Source organism: Anopheles bellator, chromosome 2 (assembly GCF_943735745.2).
Source record: "Anopheles bellator chromosome 2, idAnoBellAS_SP24_06.2, whole genome shotgun sequence".
Classification (NCBI taxonomy): Eukaryota; Metazoa; Arthropoda; class Insecta; order Diptera; family Culicidae; genus Anopheles; species Anopheles bellator.
The window spans coordinates 62570831-62584192 of record NC_071286.1 but is presented as its reverse complement, the minus strand read 5'-3'; the positions used below and the strand labels follow the sequence as shown (position 1 = coordinate 62584192).

At 47.8% G+C, this 13362-nt stretch overlaps 2 protein-coding genes across 2 annotated transcripts; one reads left to right on the top strand and one right to left on the bottom strand.

Moving 5' to 3' along the window:
• Window positions 1-14: 14 nt before the first annotated feature.
• Window positions 15-936, bottom strand: LOC131210281 (signal recognition particle 14 kDa protein). Its single transcript, XM_058203508.1, has 3 exons — window positions 845-936; window positions 696-768; window positions 15-621 (listed from the first exon to the last, which is right to left on the bottom strand). Exons 1-3 carry the CDS (start codon window positions 866-868, stop codon window positions 389-391), a joined length of 330 nt encoding a protein of 109 aa, XP_058059491.1. The 5' UTR covers window positions 869-936; the 3' UTR covers window positions 15-388.
• A 40-nt stretch (window positions 937-976) lies between these two features.
• LOC131207843 (zinc finger protein 239-like) lies at window positions 977-4815 on the top strand. The gene is made up of 3 exons (XM_058200472.1): window positions 977-991; window positions 1631-1707; window positions 3879-4815. The coding sequence occupies exons 1-3, from the start codon at window positions 977-979 to the stop codon at window positions 4813-4815; spliced, it is 1029 nt and encodes a 342-aa protein (XP_058056455.1).
• The last annotated feature ends 8547 nt before the right edge of the window (window positions 4816-13362 follow it).

Sequence of the window (13362 nt, the reverse complement as noted above, 5' to 3'; positions counted from 1 at the left end):
CGCCCACATTGAATTCACCATTTTGCTTTTATATTAAATTCAGTATTCGCTTAAACCTACAGCAAAATTACATAGTCGTCGCCCGCAACCATACGAACAGCGTACGGCGTGGATTTGCGCGGCAAAAACGTATTCCGATTCCATGTCGCGATTCCGATTCCGTGTCTGTGTTAGGAAACATTGCAAATCGGCATCGAACCGATCAGGGGGAGGAAAGTGTGGTAGAGAATAAAATATTGATTTTTTTTGCTTTTTTACGGCAGTAATGAAACGAATAAAGCACGAAATGCACTTCTCGGTGTGTCTAAATTGCACCGTGCCGCGAGCGGGAAAAGCACTTCCTGAACACTTTTTCCGCATAGCACATCCTCCCTTTCGCTTCGAATCACTATCCTTGCGCGGCTTTCGCTTTGTTTTTGACCTTTTTGACCTTCTTCAGTCCATCCATGCTGGATCGCAGCACCTTTGCATACGTTTCCATAAACTTGGCCACCTCGTCGCGCTTCACCACGGTCGAGAGCTTCTTTGAGCGCGACTTTGCCCGGATCAGGCAACTGTACTCGGCCGGTGTCGGTAGCGGGGGGTTTCCTTCACGTGGCTTCGGCCGATCGTTTCCGTCGTCTGTAAGCCCCAAAAAGAGACAATTGGACGAGTGAATGCGGATTGTGCGATGAAAACGGCAGAGGACGACTTACATCGTTTGATCGTTACCGTAAAAGAGGAATCTTTCCGAGCCGATTGAGCTAACAGTATGAGCCGCGAAAGGAACTGTGGAACGAAGCCCAAATCAATTAAGGGTTACTAACCAAATTGAAATAATATATCTTCACAACCTTCCACTTACTTCTTCGTTAGTGAGTAGAACCATTGTAGATGGAGATAATGTTAAAAACCTATCGAGAATTTTGTAGAAAACCACTTTCGTGGTCGAAAGCGAGGATTCGGCAAACTGACAGCTGAAAGTTTACGTGTCATTATGTCAACCGGGCAGGTTGACGCCCGGTGGAAAACATCTACGAATCGCACTTAATACGGTGCTCAACCGAAGAACGGAAGAGTCCGATCAAAAAACAACGTAGCAGCAAACAACAAAAGAAAAGAACTGTGGAATCATGCGTATTGTTATTCGTTGTAATTAACATACAATTCCGACGCTTTCTGATAAACAAGTTCAAAACCGTAGTCACCCTGTATTGTTGTGAAGCCGGTTACAGTACGTACCTTTTTCACAGGACATTTATTATGACTTTTGTACATTTTCACCGTGTACCAAAAGTTTAAGCAACAATAAACAGTCAAGTTATTTTCTGGCGCAATACAATGTTAAATGTTTTTGCAAATTCATATGCTTTTTAAATGTTCGTAACTGACGGTAAATACCTGCCGCCACGTGCAACAGCCAAACAAATAATTTTCCGAGGAAGTATTTATACGTGATCACAGCGAGTGCACGCTTATTAAATGTCCTCTGCTGCGAAACAAGACTGTGTCCCCGTTCGTCAATCGAAAAAACAGGGTCGTCCGCGCCAGAGTGTTCCAAAGAGTGGAGACATTCGCTTCACTTGTCCGGTAGGATGCTTTGTATATTCTCTTTGTGTCTGAATCTTACTCTTACTTACATGTTTTACAGATCTGTAATCACGAGCTGATAAACTTGGACGCACTCATACGGCACAAGCGAAAGCATGAACCACCCGGAGGTTTCCTGTGCACTGTTTGTAAAGCTCCTCTCGGTCGAGGAGAGAAACACACACAAAGCGCAAACTCATCGATCGTTTTACTGCACGCACTGTAAGGAAGCGTTCACCGAGGAACAACAGCACACCGATCACATGAGGTTGCTTCACGGAGAATCGCAATCGAATAACACCAAACACGAAGTGTGTGAAACATGCGGCCTACAGTTCCGGACGAGGGTGCAACTTCGGTGCGATAATCTGAACATTAATTTGAATTAATAATTGTAGTGATAAATTATAGTCTAATGCAGTTCGTTTCTTCTTAAACAGGAACCACATGAAATCCAAGTGTGGCACCGAGAAGCGTTTTCTTTGTGATATCTGTAATCAGTACTATTCGACTGCAGCATCATTAAGCGTACATCGGGGTTTGCATGAAGCGAGGAAGGATCATCTGTGTGACTACTGTGGCGCAAGCTTCTACAACCGTGGCCAGCTAAAGGTGCACGAGCGTATTCACACCGGCGAAAAACCGTATAAATGCGATGTAAGCCACCCCATACCCGTTTGCCCTGCAGCGCAATTCTTATGTGGTTTTCTTTCAGAAATGCGATAAAGCATTCGCTCATCGGGAAAGCCTCGTGACCCACTCTACGCTACACAGCGGCATCAAGCCGTACATTTGTGCGGTCTGCAATGATCGATTTTCTTGCGTCGGGAACTTGAATAAACACCGTAAGCGTCGGCCACTCACCTGTGGTCGGCCAGAAAATTGCTCCCTCCAAAGATCTACAGAACCACCTAGCACCAAGAGTAAGGAACAAGATGAAAGTTAACGTGTGGCAGCAGCTATTCATACCTAATCTTTTTTCAGCTTTAATGGGCCAAGCAAAACAAAAAAACCCTCCGAAAGATCCCAAATGCTCTTTGGTTATGCATCAAAATGGCAAAGAGCCACCAACGGAAGGGTCCGATTTCCACACAAATCCACAACAGTCGCATGATGTACAGCTGGCTGTTGATACAGTTGAACAACACGCAGACGAAGTAATGGATGTCGTTGAAGAAAGGGCAGTTCAGGAAGAGAGTGGTGGTGAGAAGGTGAAAGTATTAAATGTGCAATTCAGCGTGCAAACCATGTGCCCACTGGGAGAAGCAGAAAATCTCAGAACGGAGGAACATTTTGAAACATTCGACGAGATCGAGGACGAGGATCATGTTGAGGATTTCGAAAAGGAAGAGGAGTATCTCATCGAAGAAAACGAGGAAGATCGTGCCGAGGAGCTGTCGAAGATGGAAGGGTTGCGCGTCAGTAAAACCACCGAAAACGATGGAGTTGTGGTGGAAGTATCGGCGAGAGATGATGCCATTGAAGAACCTGCAATACTTGCTACACAATGTAAAAGCTATGATAACTGCCATCAGAATTCGCCGAAAATGTCAGAGTTCAGTAATTCAGCAAGTGAAGACTCGTACCTTTGTGTGATTCTTAAAAATGACTGCGAATCTACCGGCGACGATAGTCAACACCAGCAGCAACACTGGTACACGATCATCACCTCGGACCAGGAAACGCGGGTAGTGGCACGGGCTGATCTGCGCGGCAAAGACATACCCTCGATTCGCAAAGAAACAACGCCACAGAATTCGGAACAACCGAACGTGTTTAAAACGGCGAAAGATTTGGGGGAATTACCTACAGCGGAAATCATAGTAACTGCCACGAACAACCCCACCGGCAGCGATAGGGATCTTGATTGGAAAGAATTTTTGAACGACTCGAACCGTTCTTCGCGCTCTTCGGAGGAACATAGCGAAGATGGCGAGTGGCGCAATGTTGACAGTGTTGATAAACCCATCAGCAAACAAAAGTCACAAAGGAGCCCAGGAAAGGAGAAAAGTTCGAGTAGGCTACAAGAAGGCTTGGCCACAGCCAAAGTCACATCTCTGAATGGCAAACGAAAATCAAGATCCACCAGAAAACGAGCTTGTCCCGAGATATCCAGGGCAGCGTTGGATGAAATGTAAGCGCTAGACTTAACCAATACGTTAAACAGAAAAAAAACAAACTATCTCTCTTCTACAGGAGAATCAAACTGGAAGAAGAAAAACTGGAGCAACAATTGAAGTGAGTACCGTTTGCACTCATAGTAAATTTAGTAAACGGATAAAACTAATCCCTGAATCGATCGTTTCCAGGACTTTGCGTGAAAGCTATGAAATAGTAGACGAATCTTATCGGTGCTCTCGCTGCCCGCTACAGTACACGACAGAGTATCTGATTGCCCGGCACCTGGAGCGTGTTCACGGCTGCCAGCTGGCGGAAACGCTTGAGATGTTACAGTACATGAAGCGAACCGCTCAAGAGAAGCTGTACCGCTGCAAGTACTGTGATCGGACGTACATCAGTTTGACGCGGCTCAAGAACCATCTCACGCACCACGGCCCTAATGGTACCCTGCGGCACAAGTGTCCCTGCTGCGGTACGTACTTTGAAACGGCAGAGGAAGCACGTTCCCATGCCCTAGCGATGCATCGCGAGCGTCTGGAGTGTGGCAGTTGCGGTAAACAGTTTCAGGACCCGGAAAGTTTGCAGAGTCACATCCGGTATGCGCATCGTGGCGCCAAAGAAGCGCGCCGTTTCCGGTTCGTTTGTCATCGGTGCGGTAAAAACTTTCCTTCGCGAACCGTTCTGACCGATCACGAACGATCCAACTGTGGCGAGACGCCTCTGTATCGGTGTGATACGTGTGGCAAACACTACTCCAGCTTCTGCTCGCTAAAGGCACACCAGACGGTGCACGAGGATCGGTTGGCGTTCGCGTGTGGCTACTGCCAGAAACGCTGCCGCACCAAGGGGCAGCTAAAGGTGCATGAACGTTCGCATACCGGGGAGAAACCGTTTCAGTGTGAACACTGTCCGAAATCGTTCCCATATCGGGAATCGCTTGTCACGCACCGGTCAACGCATACAGGAATAAAGCCACACGCCTGCGACGTCTGCGGCCAGAAGTTTACCTGTATTGCGAATCTGCAGTCGCATCGACGAGCAAGGCGAACAACCTGCGGGAAGGATATGAATAAACGAAAACCAACAAACTACAAAACGCCTCCAGAGAGCAAAGGATGTAAATAATTTAATGTGCTGGGTGTCTTTCACATACTTTTGGTGCAAGGTCCCATGCTTGTAAAGATTATTTAATTTAAAATTTTGTAAGAAAGCATTCCCCATGACACCTTCTACCTACTGAACCCTCTGTCGAAAGTGAAAACGCATGCGTTATAGGGTATGATTAGAATAAGTTTTGGGTTAGATAACAATAAAATATTTATGTTTAATAATAGGTCAAACATTGAACTCGAAAAGCTTGAAATAAAGAATGAAGAATCGGAAGAGTATGAAACTAAACAGATGTTTCTTCATTTGTTCACTGAAAAATGGTTGTTCACAAAATGCTCTTGACTGCAGTAAAATGTGCCAAAAAATCCCCGAATTTAGATAACGTTTGCCACGCTCTTCACTGCAAAGCCAAATTTATCTAAATATCGCAGCCCTACATGTCGCCCATTAGAAACCAAATATGCCATCCAACAAGATGATATCAGCTAAAAAATCCTTTCGAATCCTTTCGGGACCAGACCGTCCATCCGTAACCAAATGTTTATCTTTCATCACGGTGATTACTTCCACAGCTTTGCCATGTGCTGGGCGGTGCTACGAATACGAATTGAAGTGAAATGGTCTACATATCGTGACTCGTTCGGCTATGTTAGAACAACTTCTAACAATTATCCCGTTTCCTCAACGCTGGAGGAAACAGGAAAAACTTTTCAACATCCGCCCAACGGTTGGCTGGCGATAGGAAATAAATAACACCTACATGGGCCGAACGGATGCGCCGGAGGCGAGTCGCTTTCGGAACGGAATATGCTTTGGGCAAATGTAGAAAGAAAAGGCCCGACTAATAACTGCAACCGGAAGTGGGTCAGAAACGGATCGAGCCACAACGTCTGCCAAGAAGTTTCTCCAGCATGCTAAACGATGCCATTGATTTACCAACCAAACACTACGATCCTAATAGGGCAGCATTAAGTCGAGTTCCTGACGATTGCGAAAGTAACGTCCAAATCTCCGACTGTCCCACGCAATGTCTTAATACCGAGAAGGAAACATGGAGCTATGAGTTTCCGAGAACAAGAAAATCGATGCACATTTCGCTATTGTAGTGCCATTTTTCGTCCAAAAATGCCATCTGCTATACGACCAGAAAGGAACGCAAGGAAAGGTTCCGATAACACCAACATGCTTATTCGGATGCTTTCAGCGAAATTTGCTAGAAAAACCGTACCAGAAGCATTCGAATAATGAAGTTTTATTGATGGATTGTCTTGTTTTATTTCAAAGTTTTTTTGGAACCTTATTTCAGAAACTGAACAGTGAAAGCCGAACCCTCGAACCTTTCTCCGTATATTGAACGTACCTCCGGATAAAGAAATTTTGCCAACGACTGTCTGTGGTGCTTCGTGCAGTGCACCTGGGTTCAGCCGACGACGTTACTAGACGCAGTCATCGACCGAATCGTCTACAAACGCTCCGATGTCCTTATGGTTGCCCGTTAGTGGGCACAAAGAAACATAAAACATAAGATAAACCGCTGATAACGCTCGGCCAGCCACGAATCCCCATGGGTACTGTGGGCATTCATTCTAATATTGCCTTTGGTCAGACGGGCTTGTGCAAGATTTCTTTTTCCCTACTGGCTTTCCGAATCTAGATCCGGAAACCGAAAGGTCTTATCGGGTCCCACAGGCTCTAGGATAGAAAATATCGAAAAGAAAGGCGAAAACATGACAAGGAAAAATGGGTTATGAGCCTGGGCCATGGGCCATGGGCTGTGTGTCCTGATGAAGATGGGAACGTTGCAGTGTTTCGCACGTGCCCTGTGCCTCGGTGTTTATATTCTGTATCATTATCGCAACATTGCTTAGTATCAGTCAGAGGTCATGAATAATCTATGGACCAATTCCAATCCAGCCCTCCGAATGGGGCATAGAACTTAAAAAAATGCAAATCGTTTCGGTTGATGCCCCAAGAAACCAACTTGCGACGTCCGTTTTATGGGTCAATGATTGGTGCTCGTTGGGACCCAAACTGGCTTGATGAATGATGGCACTGTTAATGGTAATCGTCCCTGACCGGGGCAAACAATGAAATGTCCCATATGAGGCCCGCCTGTCGCGCGGCAGCCGTAACGAAAAGCGAAAGGATTGCGGAAGGATATCCATCGTTCCGCTTCGGGGCTAGGAGACGATACCCAGTCCCGGTCGCTGTACTGCCCCGAGGCATTTCCTAGGCTTCGAGGACTTCTCAACTTCTGAAGATCCAATGCCTGCGAGGAATTTCCCAATTGCCTGGCGAAGGTGTTCATGAACTTTGACCGAGAATGTGCTGCCCTTTAGGCACGGGCTTCTGGGTTCGCTGATCCGTGGATGCCGGGGAGTATCCGGAAGGTAATAAAAAATGTTAATCAACTATCTATTAATGATGGTCGCCTTTCGTTCGCTCGCCAGCTCTGCCTCTCGCCGGGAGTCGCGTGCGTTGATAGAATTGCGTGGCCGATTGCGTGCCGCGCGTACGTACGCCGCCAGTGAGCAGAACCGCCCGGGCAGACAGGAAGGAAGTTCCGGAACATAAAACACCAGCGGGCGAGCCCACGCAACAGCAAAACAAGCGTAAGAAAAGCGCGCAGAAGGAAGTAAACACAACGGGAAAATAAATGAAAGGAAGTACCATTACTACGCGAGCGGGAGCCCCACGAACCTATCAACGTTATGGTTGAGAAATGGTGATCCTGTGGCTTCGTTGACGGGCAACCAAACAAGCATAACATCAAACCATGGCGCAGTGCGAAAGTGCGGAAACGCTAAGAAGCATAACTAATGGACGAGTAAAAATCGAACCCAGGGGCCCGGGAGTTACCGGAAACCCCGGAAGGCCAGGATGGGGACGGGGATCCTTCCACGCCGACGCCTGGAAGCAGCGTCGGCATCACCACGACTAATGGTCGCTCCCGTTATTCATTGATCTTTTCGATGGCTTTCCCTCCGGCATCGTCCTGGCTGCGCCGGGTGATAAAGAACACGGACCACCTCCCGCGACGAACCCCAACGGTCGGTAAATAAGCTTCCACGCAAACACCTCCCTCCGCAGGCGCAAGGATAACAACGGCAGCGCCCGGTCCCTGTCCTTCGATGCACTTCACGGTGACCGCCAAACCGGACGAGCTAACACTGCATCCTGGCCGTTGCAATGGCGCAAACGAATTCAATGCCTTATGCATGATTGATGTAAACCCATTTCTCCTTATGTCTGGTTCCGCCGGAAGCGATCACTGGAAGCCTGAGGGGAGCACCGATTTTTTATCTTTTTTTTTTTTGCTGAAACCGGTCTATTGACCGGTTTTCATAAATATGCCACTTTTGTTGGATGGTGTGTAATTTGTGAAATTAATTTAAAAATCGGATGCCGTCGTCCGTTTTGGATGCTGCTAGGTTTTGTTCAACAATGCACCGCCGAAAGCGGTAAAACCCAGGTTATGGCGAATGATCAGATGCTCAGAATGCATTTTAAATGAAACGAATCATACTAAAAACGGGCTGCCTACTTTGATTTAGATAAAGTCCAGTTGCATCTTTCAGCCGATAAGGGGCGCTGCCAGAACCGACATTGCAAGCTTTGAATGAAGTACTTTATGACTATGGATAGTGGCACTTATTATTATTCATAATATTTAAAATTGCGATGTAAACAAAATATTTTAATTGTTTTAGTAATGAAAGAGGTACGTAAAATGGACAAAACTACCCATTATCCACAATAAAGTACAAGATTCGGAAAATTTTAACGATATTTCCAAAGTGCTCAATGCATCAAAGCTACAGACGCTTTGACGTGTCTTCAAACGCTGCTAACGAGAGACCCTAAAATTGGTCTCTATCTTTCTCCACTGTTATATTATTCAGACACTTAAAATACTATTAATCTTGATCGTTTCTCCCCTTTGGGTAACTCGTTCAATTTCCTTATCTCTTCCTTCTTCAATCGATTTAGTTGCTCCGAACTAGCTCTCGGGTTACAGTGCAGCGAGCATCCTTTTCGGGATGAAAAAAGATGCATATCCGGTGCCAATGTGTCACTCTTATGCAAAGCTATAGACAGGTCCGACCGTTAGTCCTCAGTCCCACCCGCACGGGAGAGTTATCTTGTAACATTCTACATCAATCTTGAAAGGAAAATTCCACGAAATGTTGAAGCGAAAAATGAGAAAAAAAATGCTCATAATTAAATTACTATTTTTCATTCGTTTAGTAATTCGTTATATTTCGTATTTTATTACATCCCCGAAAAAATACCTCGCTGACGGTTTGCTTGTAGGCGATAAAAAGCCACCTGAAACCACCGACGATTGAAGCCACAGTTTTAGTTTTGTTCCGGCTCCACTACAGGCCCCGCCACAAGCTGAGATGGTCTTCCCACTTGTTTGCCTTCCTTTTACTGCTGTGCCCTGTTGTGTTTGTTGTCTTGTTTTCCCCGACCGGGCGATGTCGGCGCTTTGGGGCTGTGGCGTAATGATGCAGAAGAAGCAGAAAAACAAACCGAACCCCTGAAACCGGTGGCCACTTCTGGCGAGTTTTCTGGCGTCCGCTGTTCGCGCTCGTCGTTGTCGCCGTCGTCGTCTCCCGAAAGTACAATCCTCTTGGATTATAGAACAAAGCCATTATTAATGTGTAGTATGTGCGACGAATATCGAAAGGACGGGAGACTTTGGACGGCACAGTCGACAAGGGATGGCGACCAGAAAATTAGATATATTTGTAGAGAAGAACAGCGAGGACCACCGATTTGGTATACGGTTTCCGTTTCCTTTTTAGTGGAAATGATTGATAAGTGCCGGTGCTGGTTGGAAATGTCCTACAGGCTCACCAGCTCTGGGGATTGGTTGAATTGGCGAGCCCCCGTTGTGATCGATTTACGGCCTTCGTTCGTCACGGTTCCCCCCCCGACGGTGGACCGACGGAAGTTTCCAAAATGGGGCCCGCAAAGAAAGAAACGCATAAAAAACGGCAATAAAAATAATATTCACTCATTTTCGAATGTTTATGTTTCGCATCGAGTTCCCCGCTGGATGACAGCGGGCCTACTTTCTTCCCTCCGGGGTCAGCATAATTGTATGTTTCTGTCGCTTTCTTTGTGCGCTCCGTCTGTTTGATTGGCCGAGCTTAGTGGTGGGCTATTAGATGGCCAACGGAGAATCACGCCAAGGCCCAAGGTCGTTGGTAGTATTTACTTGACTGTGCGTTCGTACAGTCGACCGGTGGTCATTCGGCAAGGACTCACATTTCAAACCGGAGGGGGGCTGTTGGTGAAGATGGTTCGTCCGGTCGTCATCATCCTGGCCATCAGGCTTTCATCTTATGCGGCTTGGCCGAAGCGAAAGATCTTTCAGTTTATGCGTTTTTACTGCTTCTCCCTGACATGGCCCCATAGGACGAGGGATGCGTTTGATGATAGCATTTGATTTACGGATAGCGAACGGCAGATAGAACCTTGTTTACCAAAACGAAAGCATGAATTTAGGTTGATCAACAGAAAATGAAGAAATTATAACGGAAACCGAGACGAATGACTGTTTAAAAACTGAGAAAGTTTATCTAAGCAATAGAAAACTTCCTCAAAATATGACCCTGATGTAAACGTTCATTTAATCACATTTCACAGGGAAACATCTTTCTTCTTTCTAACATCATCTTTTGAACACGCGAAAGTGTTTCAAAACTAACTTAATTTTATAGAAACGTTTAAGCAACGTTTAAGCAATTATCACCGATTGCCTGGCGTATCTTAAATGGTAGAACCATCTAATTAAAAACTCCAAAGCCCGAGATGGGAAACGAAGACGGCCTAAATTATTTATTGGGCCGCGTTTATGAGCTTCTCTCACATTTTCATTTTTTCTGTTTGTTAACGAATTTCTACGATTGTTTAAATCGCTCAAATGTAGTACACCATTATTAAAACCATTGTTCCGTTCTAATTACACGCTGGCCAATGAATGCGAATGATTCCACGGTTCATGGTGTCCTCATGTACCGAGTGTAAACTTCTGCCCGTGACCGGACCGCCTTTCGTGAGCGGACCGAAAGTGCCGTGCCACAAACACGAAAATAATTGCAAGCACGTGGTCTAATAGGCCCCAGCCCCACGTTCGTTTCGGTTTAAATGTGGCGCGAAAAAGGTTAATGTTCTGTTCAGGTCCAGGAGTCCAGGCTTTCAGGAGACTGACCGAGATTAGATTCGGCGAGTGTCGCGTCGCGTTGTCTGAGAAAGCCAGCCAAAGTCGCCGTCGTCGTCGTCGGCGGTGATTTTCTTGGGACCACCTTAATCGTGTTCGGGTGGCCGGAGTAACCCGAAAGTGCGCGATCATGCTGATTGCTTTCGGTGTCACTGTCACCGTGAACGGAGCCCCGCGCACCCGTGGCCCACAAATTATTCACTTGCGTGGCTACGTTCGATATGAAAAATGCACCTTCCGAGGTCCGAGGTCGGATGACAGCCCCGCCGTGGACTTCGACAACCGGTGTGATAGAATGAGTAATTAACTTTCGTGGTTCACCCCGTGGTTCGGTATGTCACCGAGACATGCCACCGTCCATCCGTTGGGCACCGGACTGGAGTGGGAAGAAATTAATTTGGAACTGAACATCTCGGGGTTGGCTCCTTCGGTCAACCTTTCCATGGCTGACATTCGAACGAGAACTTAAGGAGTGTTCAAATGTTATGAATTGGTCGGGCGTGAGCTGCAGACATCCTGGATTCCGATGGAGGACTACGACACTTACGGAGCTGGTGGCAGTCCCGTACGGTCGTCTACGAAAGCAAAGGCACCTCGCTCTGACAGAGCGGAGCGGTTGTTGAAATTCCTGCTCGCCGTGCTATGGCGCATGCCTTCTGACAGGCGTTTCGGTCTAGGCACACGGAGCGTGTTTCGTATCGCGAGACTCTCCGTCGGTTGCAAACACCGGCTGGCTGGCTGGCTGGCCCGTAGACGCCAGTCCCCCGACTGTGTCCTGGAGGTCACACGGTTCCGTATTGGGCCCTCTTTTAATTGTCGCTTTCCGAGGCAGGCTCTGGTTGCATAATCGATTGCATTGTGTGGTGGTGCCGCAGACTGGCGGCCAATGTTTCCCACCACCGCCACAGATTATTCACTGGGCCGTGGGGACGCTGGACCCTTACCCAGGGAATTCGCCCGCGAGTCCAATTCCAAAGTCAGCCCCTCGTAGAGAAAGTAGCAAAAGTGGCAGAGTCCGTCCAAGTCCGCGGGCCAAGTTCTGCTCTTCGCTGACAGAACACGGTTCACGCGGGGACACGAAGCTTCTCTCGCGCTCTCGGTGCTCTAGTTAGCCTCTGCTCAACCTCCCTCGCAACTCGGGTCCTACTCCTATTTGGGTCGGCTTGTCCTAGCCCGCCGCCCGCTCTACATTGCGCCAAAAAAGCACAACACACAGCGCCTGGCACTCACCAGGCACTGAGTGTCGTTGAAGAGCTTGCGCACAGCTGACATCGGCCAGCAGCAGCGAAAAGTGTTGAAGGGCAATTTGAAGATTTTTCCGAAGGCTTCCATCGCCTAGCCGAGTTGCTCGGAGTTGCTCCTTGAAGTCAGCGGCCACCCGAATTTTGTATAGGAAATAATGAAAAAGTATTTTAAAATCGCTTTCCTTAAAACAAAATCACAGTGTCCATGGAAGGTGGATACGAATAACATCTTCAAACTGTGAAGTTTAAATGAAAACCTGTCACGGTCGCCACAGCACAGCCAAGGCCCTCCACGCGAGAGATATGCTTACAACTGCTGCTCCATAATTGATGGTCTCCAAAACAAAACCTGAAGCAGGAAAAAGAAAAACGAGCGACCATCACATGGACGAGCTTTTTTGTTTGCGCCGCGGTGTCTGGTGTAGTACGCCGCGTCGCGTCTTGTCAATCGCAGCCTGTGAATGAATCGCCACGGTGGTCACTCGCCGGCTGCACTGTTTGGCGTGGCGTGTGTTTCGCCACTCAGAGCGAGAGCTTTTCACCCTCACCTGAACAGCGGGTTTAGGGGGACAGGAAGGACCTTCCGCAAGGATACTAAAGACACACCACTCACCTCCCCGGAAAGCTCAACCGAAACGATTCATCCGGTTCATTCACCACCGCCCGGGTGGTGCTCACTCCGTGAAGGATCCGTGACCGTGGCGAGGATTTATCGACAAAAAAGGGCAACCACACCGCTCCGCTCACTCGCTCGTGAGCGAGTGCCGCCGTGGTGAGTGGTGTGACCCCCCAATGAGCTTTCGCCAGCGCGCGGTCTCGTCCCGTGTGCCATTCCGTGCTCTCGCGTCGCTCGGTCAGTTCGTGCGCGTCCACTGCGATAACAATACCTCCGGTTATCCCTCTGTACATAAACTATGCCTAGTACGGTTTTGTAACGCCAATCGACAGCAGCAGCAGCAGCAGCAGGAAATCCCGGCCATCGTCCCAGCACCTGGAACACACCCGCAGGAGGACAGCGCTCGTATCGGAACGCGATCGGAACTACGCCTCACGGTCCCTGCTCCTTCAGACGGGCCCCCAGGACGG